At 48.5% G+C, this 18,837-nt stretch overlaps 5 protein-coding genes across 5 annotated transcripts; 3 read left to right on the plus strand and 2 right to left on the minus strand.

Moving 5' to 3' along the window:
• Nucleotides 1–403: 403 nt before the first annotated feature.
• EYB26_000871 (uncharacterized protein) lies at nt 404–5,069 on the plus strand (the record flags this gene model as incomplete). The annotated part of the gene is made up of 4 exons (XM_054260185.1): nt 404–597; nt 685–787; nt 865–3,657; nt 3,711–5,069. 4 exons carry the CDS (start codon nt 404–406, stop codon nt 5,067–5,069), a joined length of 4,449 nt encoding a protein of 1,482 aa, XP_054116160.1.
• Nucleotides 5,070–5,677: 608 nt separating this feature from the next.
• Nucleotides 5,678–7,196, plus strand: EYB26_000872 (uncharacterized protein; the record flags this gene model as incomplete). Its single annotated transcript, XM_054260186.1, has 4 exons — nt 5,678–5,761; nt 5,820–5,896; nt 5,963–6,862; nt 6,920–7,196. 4 exons carry the CDS (start codon nt 5,678–5,680, stop codon nt 7,194–7,196), a joined length of 1,338 nt encoding a protein of 445 aa, XP_054116161.1.
• A 526-nt stretch (nt 7,197–7,722) lies between these two features.
• EYB26_000873 (uncharacterized protein) lies at nt 7,723–9,568 on the minus strand (the record flags this gene model as incomplete). Its single annotated transcript, XM_054260187.1, has 5 exons — nt 7,723–7,749; nt 7,814–7,855; nt 7,912–8,869; nt 8,922–9,365; nt 9,432–9,568. 5 exons carry the CDS (start codon nt 9,566–9,568, stop codon nt 7,723–7,725), a joined length of 1,608 nt encoding a protein of 535 aa, XP_054116162.1.
• Nucleotides 9,569–10,621: 1,053 nt separating this feature from the next.
• On the plus strand, nt 10,622–13,400 carry EYB26_000874 (uncharacterized protein; the record flags this gene model as incomplete). Its single annotated transcript, XM_054260188.1, has 5 exons — nt 10,622–10,631; nt 10,695–10,818; nt 10,883–11,071; nt 11,123–13,244; nt 13,305–13,400. 5 exons carry the CDS (start codon nt 10,622–10,624, stop codon nt 13,398–13,400), a joined length of 2,541 nt encoding a protein of 846 aa, XP_054116163.1.
• A 1,060-nt stretch (nt 13,401–14,460) lies between these two features.
• Nucleotides 14,461–16,329, minus strand: EYB26_000875 (uncharacterized protein; the record flags this gene model as incomplete). Its single annotated transcript, XM_054260189.1, has 1 exon — nt 14,461–16,329. One exon carries the CDS (start codon nt 16,327–16,329, stop codon nt 14,461–14,463), a length of 1,869 nt encoding a protein of 622 aa, XP_054116164.1.
• Nucleotides 16,330–18,837: the final 2,508 nt, after the last annotated feature.

Raw genomic sequence — 18,837 nt, forward strand, 5'->3', positions numbered from 1 at the left:
TACCCCAGTGTCCTCTGCTCCAACCTCCATTTCTCGCATTTGACCTTCCGTCTACAATGCGCTCTCGACTGTGCGAGAGTTTCTCGTCGACTTGACTCTGGCACTTGACTCCACCGCCCCCCCCCGGATCCCAGTCGACGATCAGTCCGATTGTTTTTCCCCTGCCCAACCCGATCGCTACTGTACCAACCACCACAACGCAAAAGCCTCAACGCCGACCGTTCCCAACACCACTGACGGGTCCAATAATTATTCTGCAGTTTCGCAACACTCGCTTCGACGACTTGAACGACCGCTTAACCTTCTTTTCCGACGGTATTTCAGCGAATGGTTCTGACGTCAGCTACTAGACAGCGTGGTGGATTTTTCCAACAGTCGCCTGTCTTGAGGGAGGGCTTCTGAGATGAATCCAGTCAGCTTTTCCAACGTGGGCACTGGTGCCATGGTCACCGGTGCCAACCCTCAAGGACCTATGCAACCGCCTCAGAATGCCCAGGTTCAACGGCACATCGCTGTCGCTCTACAGAATCAAGGGCCATTTACGGGATGGCGTGCGGAAGTCACTATCCCAGACCGAGCCGGGAAAGTCCTACAGATGTACGTCAGCTCGTGCTGTCATTTTCTTTGTCTGGTTTGTTGCGTACAATAAATGGTACATTGAACTGACCGTCCTGGTATCCATAGGATCACGTCCCTTCGACTCATACAGCCTCGAATCGAAATCCAAAACGCACTTCAGGCTGCTCTGTCATTTGAGGAAAAGGCTTTTCGTGAAGCTAACCAGCGAGTAAGCTACTCATCCCAACAATTCGTATCGTTGAAGATGTATTCTTGTTTTTTATGCTAATGGTCATAACTCGATAGGATGATTACGAGAAAGAGTGTGCCAGTAAACTCCACGCTATTAAAGAAACAAGACTACGACAGCAAGCCGTGTACAACCAAGGCGGGTTAATGCAGCACGGCGGTGCCAATGGGGGCATGCCGGGCGTGGTTCATCCAAACCAAATGCCCCCGCAATTCACACCTCAGATGAACAGACCGATGCAAACGTCGCCTATACCTGGTCAGATGCCTATGCACATGGGCATGAACGATCCCACCATGATTCAACAGCAGCAGCAACAGCAAGCTTTTGCGCAAAATCAGATGGGACAACAACGAGTAGTGCCGGCAGGGATGCCAGTGATGGATGAGCTGAGTATGCTCAGCCAACCTGATTTCGAACAGATCAGTCGACTTGCAGCACAGATGATGTCGAAAATGTCCCCCGAAGATTTAGAGAAGCGGAGGAGCGTGGCAACGGCGAAGATGACTCCTGAGCAAAAGCAAATGATTTCGCAAAAATATGGGGATCCCTTAACTTGGATGATGCGACTTCAAATACTGAAGAATATGAAAGCCCGACGAAGCCAACAGATTGCTCGCGCCCAAGGTTTAGACCCCAATGCTTCCATGGTCGGAGGAGATACCATGATGAACGCAGCCCAACGACAAATGACTCCAAATATGATGGGTTTGCAGCGGAACTCTGCTTTGCCGATGAACAATCAGCAAGGCTTGGACCCTTCTTCATTCATAAATGTCGAGAATCTTCAAGGACAGCAAGCAGATGGGCTCCGTTCGCAGGAAGCTGGTCAGTTGGTTGTTCCTGCAAGTACTGCACCGATGTCGAGCCAGCCATCCTTCGCAGACCCTACTGGCCTGTTTCAACAGGGGGTGCCACAACAAAACGCGCAACCAAGTCTTAACCGTCCAATTAATCCACAACAATTTCTGGCGCAACAACAACTACAGAATGCCCAGAATGCTCAGCAGATTAGCATGCAACAGACGCCGCAGTTTCAAGCTCAGAGTCAAGCACAGGCTCAAGCAAGAGCTCAAGCCGCACATAATGCAAAAATGGCAATGTCATCACAAGCCGGAGTACAGAACACTGGTCAGATGAACCAGAACATGCCGCATCAAAGCCCCGCGATGCCAATGCTCAACCGTCCAGTTGGCCCCAACATATCTCCAGCGCAGGCACCGGGACAAATACGACCACCATCACGACAACCTGGCATGAATGGGCAGCAACCAGGCAACCAACAACAGGCAATGCGACCGCAGATACCTCCAAACCTTCCACCAGCCCTTAAAGAACGATTGGGGCAGATGACACCGGAGCAGTTGAATGCCTTTCTGATTGCTCAGCAACGTCGCGCTCTAGCGAACAGCCAGGCAGCCCAAGCAGCCCGGGCAGCAAACGGTCAGCCGATGTCAATGCAGACTAATATGCCGCAGCTACCTCAAGGTGCACAATTCAATGGCCCGAACATTGGCACATCAATGCCTATGCAACAGTCCCTCAATGGACTGGCTGGTGGGGTGCAGAACAATGCAATGCTTCAAGGGCAGCAACTGTCGCTGCAGCAACAACAGCAGCAACAGCAACAACAGGCGCTACTAAGACACCAACAAGCCTTGATGCGTTCTCAGAGTCAGAATATTGACATGAATGCTGAACAGACCCGAGAAATGGATCGTATGGCATTCCCCCCTTCAATGATCAATTCCAACGCGAACATGAATCCTCCAGTACCAAAGACAGTGAAGACTTGGGGTCAATTGAAGGCATGGGTTGTGCAGAATCCTCAGGTCCTTGGCAACGTCGATTCAGCGAAACTGTTGGATCTTCAGCGTCTTCATTTTGCGCATACCGTGTCACAACAACGTGAAGCTGGGCGAAATAACGAACAAGCTGGACAGCCGAATTGGCCCGGAAATAACCAACCGTTCATGGCTGGTCAAAATGTTCCAGGACGGCCACAACCCACCCTTCCCCCTGGACCTACTATAACCCCCGAAGAGATCATGAATGCCCGAAAGAGACTCGGACCACAAGCCCAGAACATGCCTGATGAACAACTCAAAGGGCTTCTGCTGAAAAATAAACAGAAGATGTGGATGCAACAGCTCCAAGCTAGAGGAATCTCTATGCAGCAAATGAATCAACCCCAAAATATTCAAAACCCAAATCAGACTCAACCGCCGCAAGTGACACCAGTGCCCACCCCCGCACCAGTCAAACAGATAGTACCTCCAACGACCCAAGCTCCTCAACCAGCACAGACCCCACAGACAACCAACGCCAAAGTCCAGCCAACATCGACAGGTGGTAAAGGAGCGAAAGGTGGAGCTGCTGGCAAATCAACGTCCAAGAAGAGACCTCATAGTGATGATGTCGTTGAAATTCAAAATCCCAAGGCTCAGCCACCTTCGCAAGCGCCTGCTCAATCAGCTGTAGCATCTGCCCCTGCGCGTCCACCGCTTAATCTCACTAGGGAGCAGCTTGCTGCACTGTCTCCTACGCAACGGTCCCAGCTTGAAGCTCACATGAAACAACAACGACAACCCCGGCCTCAGTTATCTAGAATTGCAGCAGAAGAGAACTGGAACACTACCCTACCTGACCAACTCAAGCATTGGTACAACGAAATGGCCAAGGCCGTCATTCCTAATTCAGGACCCATGGACATTTCCGCAGAAGACAAGGCAGTAATGGCCCAGCAGTTACGGGAATCCACTGACATGTTATCGAGGTTGGACACACTCGTTCAATGGCTGATTAAGCTCCCAAATCAAGAGAAAAATGTCAAAGCTCTTCTTTCTATGGTAAGTGGCACCACTATTTGATTAAGACGATCTGGCTAACATGATTGTATCAGCGGATTCAACTCATGAAACAATTCAAATCGACGGAATGGGCCGTAAATGATGAGTTTACAATTGCTCCAGACTATCTGAAGAGGTCTATTGCTCTCATCAAGAACATGTTTACGTCGATGATCACCAAAGTCCAGAGTCAACAACTTCAGCAAGGACAGAAATTAAGAACTCCAATGCCGCCTTCTGGTGGCCAACCACCTCTGAACGCGTCTAATCTCCAGCAGCTGGAAGAGGAGGCGAAGCGAGCTCGACGGACACAGAATCAAAACGTTCCTGCAGCACCTACTGCAACGCAGCCGCCGTTCCCATTGGGAGATCCTTCTCCTCAAGGCGTACCGCAAGCCTACGGACCCGGCGGATTTTCTCCGGACAAGCTGAAAATTCCTCCTACCAAACGTCGGAAGCAAAGTCACGCATCAGTTGCAGCGGCACAGGGTAGTGCTGCAGCCAAGGCTGCATCAAAAACGGATGTCGCAAAAGCCTCATTATTCAAGTGTGCCATTTCTGGCTGTGAATACCAGATCAAGGGCTTCCCTACGCAAGCTGCTTTGAGTAAACATGTGGAAGATGAGCATAGAGTCAAAGAGGAGATCACTGATCCATTGAAGTACATGGTTGACAGTTTGGATGTCGCACTTGGCGTGCCAGAAACAGACAAAGGAGTTTTGGAGGACGAAGTTGATAAGAAGCCGATGCCCAGCGAAGCTTCAGTCGTGAAGCAAGAAGTTAAAACTGAAGGCATTACTCCTGCTACTGGCGGTGCTACTCCAATGAGTCGGTTGATAAGCCAGACAGATGCTAAGATCATATCACCAGCATCTACCAGTACAATGACGCCGCGTCTGCAGGCTGCAAAGATGACTAAAGCGGCTCCCGCTAAACCAGTCAAAGCTGGTGCTAAGACGGAGGTGGCGAAAGCTCTTATTGAACAGCCCCCTGTTGCAGATAACACAGTTGCTAAAGACGCATGGACCGACAGCAAGGTGTCTCTTGATGCCATTCAAGAGACGTTCGACATACCGATGACTGATAGCTTCCCTGGTATGGGAGGAGAATTTTTCGAAATGTTCCTCAACTCAGATATGTTTTCGAATCAAAATGAGGACACGCCGGACTCGGTTGATAGCAACGCATTTGTCACGCAGACACCGAATGACGGCGACCTGGCCAAGGATGACTCGGCAATTCAGATCAAAGATATCGAAGAGGATGGTTCTTGGCCTGCTGATTGGTTCTCCCACCCAGGACCAGTGTTTTCTGGAAATGCAAACGATGACCCATGGATGGACTGGGAAACTGTGAACAAAGAGCTTGAGGGTGCACCTCTCAACAAGGGTCTTTCATTCTCAGTATCATGATACCCTTTTATGTATTGATCTTTTTTTTCTTACTTCAATCGGGTTCAGGCGTCGAAGGACAGACAAAAGTCTGGGTTCCCGAGCCTCCTCCCCAAGGAGCAGCTCGGATTTGGAGTCTTTCTACGGCTGTGTTACTTTCTTGTTACTATTATTGTTATTATCTTTCTGTTTGTTTTCTTCTTTCTCGTTTGAGCATGTATTATGATTTTTGGGTGAGAACAGGATGAAATTCGTGGGATACCATTTGCGTTAATATGGATGGCGAACTGCTGGATAATTTGCTATTACCCGTTACATTTCTACAGCGTTGATAATAATCAATGATTATCTATGATACAGTGTGCGTGTTGCTAAAGTAAAGACGTAGAAACTACATGCGTCGTTCTCTGGAGTCGATTCTGATGCTCCCTTATCGGCTCCTGATAAGCACTAACTGGAGTTGGGGTTTGTGGATCCACCATGTACCTGCTGACGTCTGACACCTTATCTGCCTGGGGTAGATTGGCGACGTCCTTCAACCTACACTCCATCATCTACTTTATATTATATTTTACCTCATCGATTTTCGACATTGTCTTTATTTGGTGCTTACAGATTATTCTATCAACATGGCGAGGGAAGCATTCATTCCCTTCCTCGTCACCATGATGTTGGTGACGGGGGTCTGTAATACGATATTGAACAAGTACCAGGTTCGTCGGCTATGTCTTTCTATGTACGGAACAGTTCAACTAACTAGGCGGTATTTAGGACATGCAATGTGTGAGAAACTGCGACTCGCCCAACCCGGCCGATCGTAAGCTATTCGAGCAGCCTGTTATCCAGACGTACGTAACATACATCGGCGATATGACATGGAGAGAAAGCTAACCGGTAGGCACTACGTGTCGCAGGGCACAAATGTTCGTCGGCGAACTAGGCTGTTTCCTCGTTGTTCTGCTATCCTACCTCTATACGCGATTCGTGGCTTCACGAAAATCGACCGCGCCTCTTTTCGCTGGCGGCTATCGCCCCATCCGTGACGACGACCATCTTCCCGAGTACAATGATGGTGAAGAAGACGGAGAAGATGAGGGTGCGGCCGGAGCAAACCAGAACAACCACACCTCCGATGTCACAATCACAAAGCCTCTTGACGAGATCCGTCGCAAACTCAACGGGTGGAGGATCCTCATGCTTGCTGCTCCAGCATGCTGCGATATCTTGGGCACCACGATGATGAATGCTGGACTACTGTTTGTGGCAGCTAGCATTTATCAAATGACTCGAGGCGCACTTGTATTATTCGTCGGGCTCTTTAGTGTTTTGTTCTTGCGTCGCAAGTTGTATTTGTACCAGTGGCTTGCTTTGGTTATTGTTGTGCTTGGTGTGGGAATTGTCGGATTATCCGGAGCTCTTTTCGGACATGGTCAGGGCCACGATCCTGAGAGCGGCATCAGTGATACCATGCACCGATTCGCAAGAGATGTGGATACTACCGCTCACACTCCCGAAGCTGTCAAAGTCATTATTGGTGTTCTGCTTATTGCCGCTGCGCAGATCTTCACAGCTACACAGTTTGTGCTCGAGGAATGGATCCTCGAGAACTATGCCATGGATCCCTTGAACGTTGTTGGATGGGAGGGCTTCTTTGGACTTTCCGTCACGGTGATCGGTATGATCATCTTACATTTGACGATTGGATCGACCGAAGCTGGTCGCTATGGATATTTTGATTTGAAGGAGGGCTGGAGACAGGTTACTCGCAACCGGGCCATTGCCGTATCCAGTCTCCTGATCATGATAAGCATAGGGTGAGCCGACCTCCTTCCTCTTTTATGTCTGGGATTAAATACTAATCACAATCACAGTGGCTTCAATTTCTTCGGACTCTCCGTCACAAGAACCGTTTCAGCAACCTCTCGCAGCACCATCGACACATCTCGAACACTATTCATCTGGCTTGTTTCGTTAAGTCTAGGCTGGGAGTCATTCAAGTGGCTCCAGGTTCTGGGTTTTGCGCTCCTCGTTTATGGCACGTTTTTGTTCAATGATATCATTCGACCCCCTCTCAAGGCCTGTTTGCCTTCGCCAAGTGAGGAGGCTCATGAGGAACTGCTTCCTGAGGAGCCAATTGAGCATATGTGAAGCTGGTCTACGACCACTTGAGAAGGTCGCATTTCGACATTATTCATCATTATCATGATCTCGGTTGAGATACAAGAGCTTAAGGCGCAGGACGCCTCGATATGGAGTTTGTCTGCATCGTTCTCGCATCCATTTGGTTTCTATCATTACATCTCATGGTTAAGTCATACTGTTGCGTAACTACCTGTCATCTATTACTACGTATCCTCGCACTTCTGTGGAAGGAGTTATCACGGAGTCTCGACTTGTTTTTGCATTGAACACATTGTTATACAGGATTCTATTACTTAGGAATACAAAAAACATTCAACATAACGATATACACATATTTGTACATTTGGGGGGTATAATGGATCTATGACATAAACACATGGATCACTTGGGTAAAAATGATCATAACCACGCAAAAAAAAAACCCCCTCCGAAGACAATAGAGCCAGTCAGATAATGACTAGAATGCACCAGCTCGCTGTGAAGACAGGGAGGAAAGAGAGAGGAAGAAAATAAGAGAGTACTTTGTAAAGGTCTAGACTAGAACGTATAAGGCGCACATCTAATTTGGAAGAGTTAGTTAAAAAAACCCCTTGAGAAATATATGGAAATGAAAGGAAACGTACCATCGACAGTCCGAGAATCATAGAGAACCAGAATACAATATTCTGTAGTGATCAAGATTAGCATGCAGAAATCACAGAGGGTGTGGAAGAATACATACATTCCAAGTCTTTGCCTGTCTAATCAACGGCGTCCTCTGAATCGCAATAATAGGTAATTGCAACATCATTAGCAAAAACCCATATCCTCTCAATTTCTTCGTAATGCAGCTCATGACAAGCTCGTGTGCAAGCGCGCTGACAAGGAAAGTGATAAACATGGCAACGGGAGCTGAGAAATATGATTTTGACGAAAAGTAGACATGTCGGCGTAGGAAGTGATGGACGGGAATGTTCCATTCTCGGGAGAATTCTAGCCAGTCACACGAGTTCCACCAGTCCGAGTAGAAGCGTCGATCGGCAAAGCGAGTTATTTCTGCGAATGCGCCGAGCAGATATTCAAAGATGACGAGGAACACGAGCAGGAATGTAATCATGAAGGGGAAAAGTAACATGCTGGTAGTTTCGGCTAGGATGAGAGCTTGATCTGACCAAGTGCTAACGCTGGAGAGGCTGATGCTTGCTTCGTTGAGGACCGGGACGATGAACTCCTCACTGGTCAGCGTCAGGAGGAAAATACAGCCAAAGACAGCCAGTGACTTGAGGAACACTTCTGTCCAACGTATGGTCGGTGTACGGGGATACTCAATCTCGTAACAGAGTGTGGGACAAAAGAGAAAGTCCACGAAGTTGCCGAGGGTGAGATTCTGAGGATAGGTCACCTGCCCCAAAGGTGAGGTCAATTCCGTCGCCAGATCGTCACGCAATCTAGACAGCGGTTCTTCTTTTCTGAAATCAAAGATGCCATTCATGGTTTCTGCTCGTGTTGGGGAGCTTGGGTATCGCACAGCGGCCGCCATTGATCCCTGACCGGGTTTGTCGAGTTCCGAAAGCCGACGCTCGGTCTCACTCAAATGGCCATTGTAGAAGGCATACGAATGGACTTTCATCAGGATTGTCAGCGTATGTAGTGTGAAGAAAACTTGGGCGGTCCAGGTCCAATGCAACATAAATGGCCACCTATTGCACATATTAGTCACCATTTTTGAGTGTCGTTCAAGGATTGACATACTTGATCCACAAAGTGAGCCATCCAATCTGGTATAGACTTTGAGTCAAGATTCCTGATCTGTTCCAGCGAAGTAGGTTCCCACCACTCCGAGTCAATCTTTGTAAAGGCAATGCGAACCCCGAACTGACTACCATTGCGAGATCGCTAATGGCCAATTGCCATACGTTGGCAGTTAATAAACTCCAGACCTTTACTCGCAATGGATATCCAGTATCCTTGATATTGCGCAGTACTGTAGTAACCACCATTATAAACAATCCAATCCAGAACAGCGTAAAGAAGCCGCGGAAGTTATGGTAGTCGCTTTGGGGGTCGAAATGAGATACTCGCGGGACATAATCGATCGTATGGAACAGACGACGTCTTGCCCGTACTTGTTTGCGGGCGGTTGATATGGATCGAACGGAAGGTGGTGCGTCGTCTGGAATTGGTGTTGATGCGCCGCTATGTGCTTTCTGTTAGTCACCACCTGCCTAGTCAGGTCAATTGCACGGTGGAGTCAAGACATACCTTGAATCTACAATTTCTTTCTCTAGAATAGAAGTAGAATTGCCCAGCTGCTCATTGGCAGCCTGCAGCGATTTGATCGCTCGGGCTCTTAAGACCTGCGAGGTCATGGACCCGTTGGATGTGGCCGTTGTTGACATGGCCGGAGGGGCAGCGATAATAACAAGCAAGCTCTACGTGGCGGAAGGACGCAACGAGGCCACAAGCGAATGATGCGATCAAGCCAACGTAGGGCAATTATGTATGTAATATATAGATGAATCATCCACGGATAGCTGAGGAATCAGACGGATGAGGGGGCATGCGCCAGTGCCAGAGGATTCGGTACATAGATATTACTTATGTACTATGGAGTAGCATCGGCCGAGCACTCGCGGGCCCGGAAGTTACGTCAGTCTGGGTGCTTGCCAGTGCCGAGACTCGAGTCTCGGGTGCCCCGGGAAGGCGCGCCAAGAAGCTTAGAAGCTCTCCTCTCCTCTCCTCTCCTCTCAGTACGTACTCTGTAGGAGTCTACTATGGTAGGAGAACAGAACGGCTATGTTCCAGCGCGGACTCCGCTGAGAAGCAGATCACGCCACCAATTTTCAGCCGAAACCGCGACATCCACCCCTGACTCTCGGTGAGACTCGCTTCATATTCTGCACTATCGTAGCATGTAAATGCCACATGGAGGAAGGAGGTTGGTGATCTGCATTCAGCTAGCAGGGCTTCATAGTTCGTTCGTTCTGGATGTCAATCATGTCATGCAAAAAGAGCACATTCCGCTCTACAGAGTACTACCGGAGTATGTAGTAACTTATGTAGTTAAGCAACTAGTCAAGCAAATGGAGTCTGGCCAATGAGCCGCGACTGCCAAGACTTCAACCCTAACCCTATAACAAATATAACCCTAAGGCGTCAAGGCGTCGATATGCGAGCCACCAGCCACGGCGTGCGGCGCCACAATTTGCCCGTTCCGTCAGCCACAAGGCCTCCTCGTGCGGCGGACAGCAACTTACACCACGTTCAACATTAACGAATTCCAACGTGCTCAACCATATCAGTCTGTTGATTGATCTGGAGGCTCCCCTCCATTCATATTGCTAGACGCTTCCAGCCGCCTTCATCTCCGCGCTGGAAATACCCATCCCGCTTCTCGAATTAGTGATTAATCCGTGTGTATTCTCACCCCGTACGGGGTCTCAGCGGCCACGATGACCTCCCGTGAGTTGTCCCCACACATTTGTATAGACAGAGAGCCATGGAACTAACAACGCTCTTTCACAGTCAAACAGTTCATCCGTAACGTCCGGTCCGCAAAGACAATTGCAGATGAGCGAGCCGTCGTACAAAAGGAGAGTGCCGCGATTCGGGCCTCCTTTCGAGAGGAAAGCCATGACTCGAACGTCCGGTTAGTGAAGGCCAGTACTACAGTCGACAGCGTGCAGGGACTAATGTGTATTATCGAGGTACAGGAGAAACAATGTTGCCAAATTGCTATATCTTTTCACATTAGGAGAACGTACACATTTCGGTCAGATCGAATGCCTGAAACTGCTCGCATCTCCACGGTTCGCCGACAAGCGTTTGGGATATTTGGGAACAATGCTTCTGTTGGATGAGAATCAGGAAGTCTTGACTCTAGTGACCAATTCTCTGAAGAAGTGAGCTCATCCATACAATATCCCGGGGTGCCTCTGCTTACAAACAACAAGTGACTTAAACCATTCCAACCAATATATCGTCGGCCTCGCCCTGTGCACGTTGGGAAACATTGCGTCCGTTGAGATGTCTCGAGACTTGTTCACTGAAGTGGAATCTTTAGTCACCACGGCCAACCCCTATATTCGACGCAAAGCGGCGTTATGTGCCATGCGTATCTGCCGAAAAGTCCCCGACTTGCAAGAACACTTTTTGGAGAAAGCCAAGATGCTGTTGTCTGATCGCAATCACGGAGTCCTACTTTGCGCCTTGACATTAGCTATCGACCTTTGTGAACATGCAGAGGAACTCGATGAAGGCGCAGAAGACGTTGTTGAAAGTTTCCGTCCCTTGGCAGGCCCTCTGGTCAAGGTCCTCAAGGGCTTGACGACATCAGGATATGCTCCCGAGCATGATGTTTCCGGCGTGACTGATCCGTTCTTGCAGGTCAAGATTCTTCGTTTCTTGCGTGTACTGGGAAGAGGGGATGCAACCACGAGTGAGCTCATCAACGATATCCTTGCTCAGGTAGCCACGAACACTGAGTCGTCGAAGAATGTCGGTAATGCAATCTTATACGAAGCGGTCCTTACGATCTTGGATATAGAAGCCGACTCCGGATTGAGGGTGTTAGGTGTCAATATACTGGGCAAATTCCTTGCAAATAAAGACAACAATATCCGATACGTTGCGCTTAATACGCTCATCAAAGTGGTCGCCGTCGAACCCAATGCAGTACAAAGACATCGAAACACTATACTTGACTGCTTGCGCGATCCCGATATCAGTATCCGTCGACGAGCGCTCGACTTGAGCTTCACATTGATCAACGAGGGTAACGTTCGCGTCCTTGTTCGTGAACTATTGGCTTTCCTGGAGGTTGCCGATAACGAATTCAAGCCTGCAATGACGTCCCAGATCGGTATCGCCGCAGATCGGTTTGCTCCTAATAAGCGATGGCATGTTGATACTATGCTTCGAGTGTTGAAACTTGCTGGTGGTTATGTCAAGGAACAGATTTTATCGTCATTTGTCCGTCTTATTGCTACAACGCCCGACTTGCAGACCTACGCTGCGCAGAAGCTGTACTCTTCATTGAAATCTGATATAACCCAAGAAGGGTTGACACTTGCTGCTGCATGGGTTATTGGTGAATATGGAGATGCTCTTCTACAAGGTGGTCAATATGAAGAGGAGGAACTGGTCAAGGAAGTTCATGAGAGCGACATTATGGATCTGTTCACCAACATCCTCAATAGCACGTATGCTACCCAAGTCGTCACCGAATATATAACTACGGCGGTCATGAAGCTCTCTGTTCGGATGTCAGACCCATCTCAAGTGGAGCGAGTCCGACGGTTCCTGGCCAGCCGCACCTCTGACTTGAACGTGGAAGTGCAGCAGCGAGCTGTTGAATATAGTAATCTGTTCGGATATGACCAAATCCGCCGTGGAGTGCTGGAGCGAATGCCACCACCAGAGATCCGAGAGGAGCAAAGAGTGCTTGGAGAGCCAACCAACAAGAGACAAAGTCGGATGCTCAAGGACAAATCCAAGAAATCTGTCAAGCAGTCTGAGGATATGCTTCTCGACCTTATTGGTGGTTCTGATGTCCCAACGGTCTCCAGTCCCACAGGCGCGAATGGCGTATCTACGAACACCGCAGATCTGCTGGCGGATATCCTTGGTGGAAACGGTACAGCATCACCCGCTCCCCCAGCAGCCCCATCCAACACCGCCGCTATAATGGACCTCTTCGGTTCGAATGGCACGCCACCACCAGCACGTCCCCAAACACAGTCACCCTTACCCACGACTGCTTCCCAGGATCTTCTCGGAGGTCTCGGTGGTCTAACAACCTCTACTCCTCCCCCTGCTGCTGCTGCTGGAGGCCACACAGCATTCAATAAGAACGATCTAGTCCTTACATTACAAGTACAACGAAACGCCAGCGGGTCTGGTGCCCAAATCCTTGCACGATTCCGTAACCAGTCTGATTTCACGCGCATAACGAGTGTGGGACTTCAAGCGGCAGTTCCCAAGAGTCAGCGATTGCAGTTGAGTGCTATCACCAAGGCGGATCTAAGTGGGGGAGAGGAAGGAACCCAGGCCTTGAGGATTGCTGCTGTTAGTGGGGTGAGTTATCAACTTTTTTTTTCCATTTTGTCTTTGTCCGTAATTACTAATCTCTGATAGGCACTACCACCTAAACTCCGACTACGTCTCCGTGTTACATATGGCAAGGATGGAGCGAGTCCGGTTACCGAACAGGTTGACTGGACCGAGCCATGATTTAGTAAGATTCGGTCAAGTTTCGAGGAAAGAAAAGGGAAAGGAGAGGAGATATAGATAGATGCTCATGAGTTATACGATTGAGTGGAAGTGGAGAAGAGATGGAGATGTTACATAACTAAGTACGTACGTATAAAAATCATATTTAATATAAAATTCGTTGTCAATACATCAGAGGCTACCTACATATGTAGGTAGGTGTATAATCATCTGTAAATCATAAGTCCATCAAACATCAATACTGTCAAGTTAGTGTCAACTCTATCGATATAAAATATACTAAGAGGTTCAGAATGTAATTGAAATAGCCAGGGTCAAAAACAATCTACCATTCACCTGTACTGTATAGCTAAATCAAATAGCGAGTGTTGTGTACCTAAGTATGTAAGTAAGCAAAGTTATTTGGGTGGTTTCATCATATAATGTTCATCATCAATCATCAAAAGTTCATGCAGTCCACATAGGATCCGAAACAAATCAACACCCAAAACCCAGGCGAGACCAGAAAGAACACCACTGATAACCCAAAACGCCATCCCTTGTAAAGTAGAGTCATGTATGGATGAAAGGAGGTACAGACCGTTTCTGGTACTGATACATCTCCTACTCATCTTTTCTACCTTCAATACGATGAGGATAGAATGGGGGATACATGATTTAAGGGAACAACAAAAAAGTAAAAAGACACAAAGACGCCGTAATGAACCGCCCCCTCCATTTACCTAGGTAACACCATTCCTATGTGCCGTGTCCTATCCTGACGTTCCTGATGCACCACCACCTATGCAGCTCCACCTTCCACCGAACCGATGATAAGTTTGGGAGGGAACCTCTTCTCATATCAGAGACGAATGTCATATGATATTTCGAAAAGGTTATGCAAAACCCGCTGTATGGACAAAAAGCGGGACAAATCCTCCAACCAATGCGGTCGAGGACTGATCAAACCCCATTATGAAAAAGGGGGAAAGCTATATGCAAATACCGCAAGAAGCGGTCTTATTCTCGTGTCGAGACATCTGTCGCTTTGATACTTTGTAAGGGTAAAAAGATCCAATTTTCAAGCAACTGTTGGCCTGGTGTATCGGTGTCCGTCCAATATTTCGGGGCGGATCTCTCCGTATAGGTGTCGGCCTGCTGACGAAGTCTTTGGGGATGCCGAAGCCGGCTGCCGTGTAATTATTTCTGGTTCGTAAGTATACGTTTTGGTTCGAGTGGTGGTCTTAGGTCTCGGTGCTGTTGAGCGTTCTCTCGGTCGTTCAGATCGTGACGACGACGATGGTACTGGTGGTGGTGGTGGTGGCGGTGGTGATGGGTAGACATCTACCGTTTCCACCTTGGTTCTATCACTCGTTTCGACAATTTTGTACTGTTTAATCTTTGCTGACGCATTCTGAGGCATTTCCGGAGTACTTGGTCCACTGGAATATCCCGAATCATTTTTCTCGGTACCACGTGGACGGGAAACACCTCTTGCTCGCGAGACACCCCGTCCCGTGGATGACCGAGATGAAACTTTGGCATCCCCTGCGAAGCCATCTACAACCATGCTGGCTAAACCAGTAACAATACCAGAAAGAGGACCCTTGGACTCCGACCGATTCGAAGCCTCCCGTCGACTGCGAGAAGGATAGGGTGCGGTAGCAGAGCGAGTGATGGTGGGAGGAGCTCGAGTTGATGACGGGACCTTTTGAGAAGCAGCTGTCGACAAACTTGGAACGGTTCGCCCACGTTCTCGTTCCCGCTCCCGTCGGTCAAGCTCGCGATCAAGTTCACGTTCCCATCGTCGATCTCGATCTCGATCTCGATCTCGCTCTCGCTCATACGCACGCTCGTAGTCGTAACCACGCTCATTGCCCCGCTCTGGTGAATCCAGTCGTTCATAAGACCTGCGAGTGGTGCGAGGTGACGAAGTTTCAACATGAACACTCTCCTTGTAACTATGAGACGAACGACCTGAATATCGAGGAGTTTCTGAGTGACGTCGCTCCCTATCTTCATATCCTGCGTGTCGCGATGAGTGTGGCCGGATAACGGGGTCCGTTGTGCGGCCAATGTACTTCTTGGCCCACTCTTCTTGGCCATCTAGTTTGGACGCCGAGTACGATGTATAGTCATCATGACCATCTTCAGAATCCGAGCTGGCAGACGAGCCATGACTACGATGATGCTTCGGTGAGTAACTCGATGTTGTGTCTGTTTTACGACGAGGTGGAACAGATTCTCGAGGTGATGAGTATCTTGTCTCCACTTCCACTTTGGTCCTATAATGAACCTGTTCGCGTTCGAGATCTGAGTAGGCATCATCGCTTTCTGAATCAAAACCAGGTGCTGTTCGCTCATACTTGTCCGAGGCATCTCGACGGCGTTCCTTGGTGCGAGTTCTTGCACGATCATAATGTGCGGCCTTGACATGGTCACGATCGCTCTGTTTTGCTGGTCTTGTCGTGGTATACGTGTACACAGATGGTCCTTTTGCCTTTTTCCTCTCTTCAGTTGCTTTGGTGTGTGGGCGCTTGGAGCCATCGGCGTACTTCTGAGAGTAAGATATCGGTTCTTCGGTGTATAGATGCTCGTCACTGCTATTGAAGAATGCAGCACCGGCTGGAACTCGCTCTTCGTACATTTGTCCATCGCGGCATTCCCTGCTTGCATAAGCTTTCTGTGCTGCGGTTTCCTTTCTCAACTTGTTGAGGTAAATCTCCTGATCGTAAAGCTGGCGCCGTCCTTCATCACTCAGAATTTCATACGACTCTTGAAGCTTCTGAAACTCAATAACAGCCGTGGCCCGCAACGCTTCATCTTGGATCTTATCTGGATGACACTTCAACACAAGCTTGCGGTAAGCACTCTTGATTGCTGAGCTGGGAGCGTCTTTGTCGACTCCCAAGACGGTATAAGGATCGAAATCGGGTATATTAATCGACATATTGGGTTGATGGTTGTGTGGCGGTAAAGTAAGTCTGGGATCATGGGTAGGACTGAGGTAAGGCTTATGTAAAAGGAAGGTGGTAAATATAAGTGATGTGGTTTGAGCCAGCAGTCACGGTATGAAGTGAATCAACGTATGACTGGGAGGCGAACTTCACTTTGCATTGAGTGGTCGATTGTAGTCAACGCATAATGCTGAGTCAATGGGTGTCGGCCAGATGAGTCGTCGTAATATAGTTGGAGAATAGTAGTATGTAGATAGAGACAATAGCGATTGGAAGGACGTAGAAGAGTGAATAATAGATCGGATGCGGCCGTCACACAGCCTCTTCTAACTCCCACAGGACGGTAAGGGATCGGGAAGTCGGGAGGAGAAGGATAAATGTAGAAAAGAAGGAGCAGATCAAAAGAATAGATGAGTTAAAGACAAGATGCAGAATTCAGGAACGGCCGAGAAGGTGCACCCTGATGGATGGCAAAGTCTGGATGAACCGGGGTGGCAGTATATCCGGGCGGCGGCGGGATGGGCCACTCTTTCCCTCTTGACAAGAGGAACAGACGAGGAACGAGCTCGATACGTAACCTGTAATGGTACGTACCTGTCTGCGAAACTTGGTAACGAGCACGGGACGATCCAGCCAGAACCAGACAGATGAGTGGCCCACTTGTGCAGACCGCGACCCACTCCCACAGAGTTATCGTTATGCCGTTGTATGTATTGAGGGTAATGTACCGTATTAGTCCCGTGATCCTCAGTTTAGTCTAGACCCACGCCAGTCAGGGACAACTTTCTGACTTGGTGTTTAGTCTTGATTCTGGAGGGAGGCAAAGAGGCGAAAAGAAGCGAACAGAAACTGCCAACAAATGGAAGTTTAACTACAGTTGGTAAGCCTGTAGATCGAATAACGCACGGTCAACAGCGAATCGCGGCTTTACGGCACTGGACACTTGAATCAGATAACGACTAGAATTTATCTTGTTGCGACTGCGCCACTCCGGTCGGTCCTTGCCTTCCTTCTTGTTCTTCTTCTCTTATTCAGCAGCGGACACGCCGATGGCCGATTTGCTGGACTGTAGCTACCAGATGACTATTTGTGAAACAGACCGAAGAGGTGTTTGGGTTTTTGGAGTAATGCTTGCGCGGAAAGAGCTGGATGCTTCCTCTAGATGGGAGCGCTTTCGAGATTCGTCACTTTCAACTTCCTCTGACTGCACGCTGGACAACGATAATAGATCGACGATATTATTAGACTTACGCAACGCAGCGGCGCAGTAGCATAGACTCTAAAATTAAGGGTCCTTGTCTTGCCTCGTCTTTGCTGACGACTAACAAAGAAAGCAGCGGTGAAGCGCTGCCCAAGCAACAGAGTTGTCCCTCTTCCCACTATGGGCGGTCAATTATGATGAGTTAGTACTAGTAGAAGTGTACTAGCAGTGTTGTTGCTGATACTAAGTTTCAAGCACCGCAATCGCTGAATGTTCAATGGATAGTTGAAGGATAGTGTGCTCCAGATCTGTATGCGTGTAACTGAATGTATGGCTGTTGGGGGGCTTGCAATGGACCCCGCTGTGAGACGTGGGGATCTAACACGATATGGTAGAGTAGTTTGTAAGGGACCACGCAACGAGTTTTTGAGAGAACTGATGACGGATGGGTAGTGTCGCTGATTTGGCTAGTTTTGGCCCGTGTTAGAGATTTGTTTGGGATGACTGTAGAAATGTAGTCGTCTAGAAATAAGATGACCTGCTATGGACGGATGGTCACATAGAGATATGACATAAGACCGTTTGTTGTTCCGCGGGTACAGGTACAGTTGCAGATATGAGATCATTCGATATGTTCTAACGTTGAACAGGACTCCAGGAAATGAAGTGAGATGATACAATCGAATATTATATGTGGTGATCCTCTCTGATCAACAGTCCTGCAGTTCTTCTAGCCTGGTAGATCTTTTGGCCTGTTCACCCTTTTTACGCCGTTTCGTTTAAACAATGCTACCACTCATGATGGACTGATACTAAGCCGTGAATCATAATGTATCTATGAGTGTCAGCTACAATAGCACTGATAGTCGAGAACATTACCTTAGGATTTCTACGCAGTAGGAAGTGAAGCGAGTCATCCGACTCAGCCTGTTGGGGGCAACCCGGGGAATATTCCAGGGTCCTAGGGTGATTTATCAGATCGAAGAGCCAAAATTAACAAGCCTCAAGGGGGAAGGTTGTGTGATTGGATGTTTAGACATCGCCTTGTCTGAATCAGCTTTGGATTCAATCAGCCCCAGGAATCCAGGTCGTCCGTCAGGCGGCCAGGGCGAACGAGGAATGCTCGTTTCGTCATCCAGGTTGAGGCTGTTGAAGGCTTGTCTAGAATAACCGGACAGCTAGTCAGGACTACCATACATGTTCATGCGTCATAGCTAGTCATGGTCCTTCACAGTGTGTACTCCATAGTTTGGTGTTGTTAGAAAAGACTGACATACTGCTGAGCAATAAAGCCAAAAGA

The sequence above is a fragment of the Talaromyces marneffei genome, chromosome 1, assembly GCF_009556855.1.
Source record: "Talaromyces marneffei chromosome 1, complete sequence".
NCBI classification, from domain to species: domain Eukaryota; kingdom Fungi; phylum Ascomycota; class Eurotiomycetes; order Eurotiales; family Trichocomaceae; genus Talaromyces; species Talaromyces marneffei.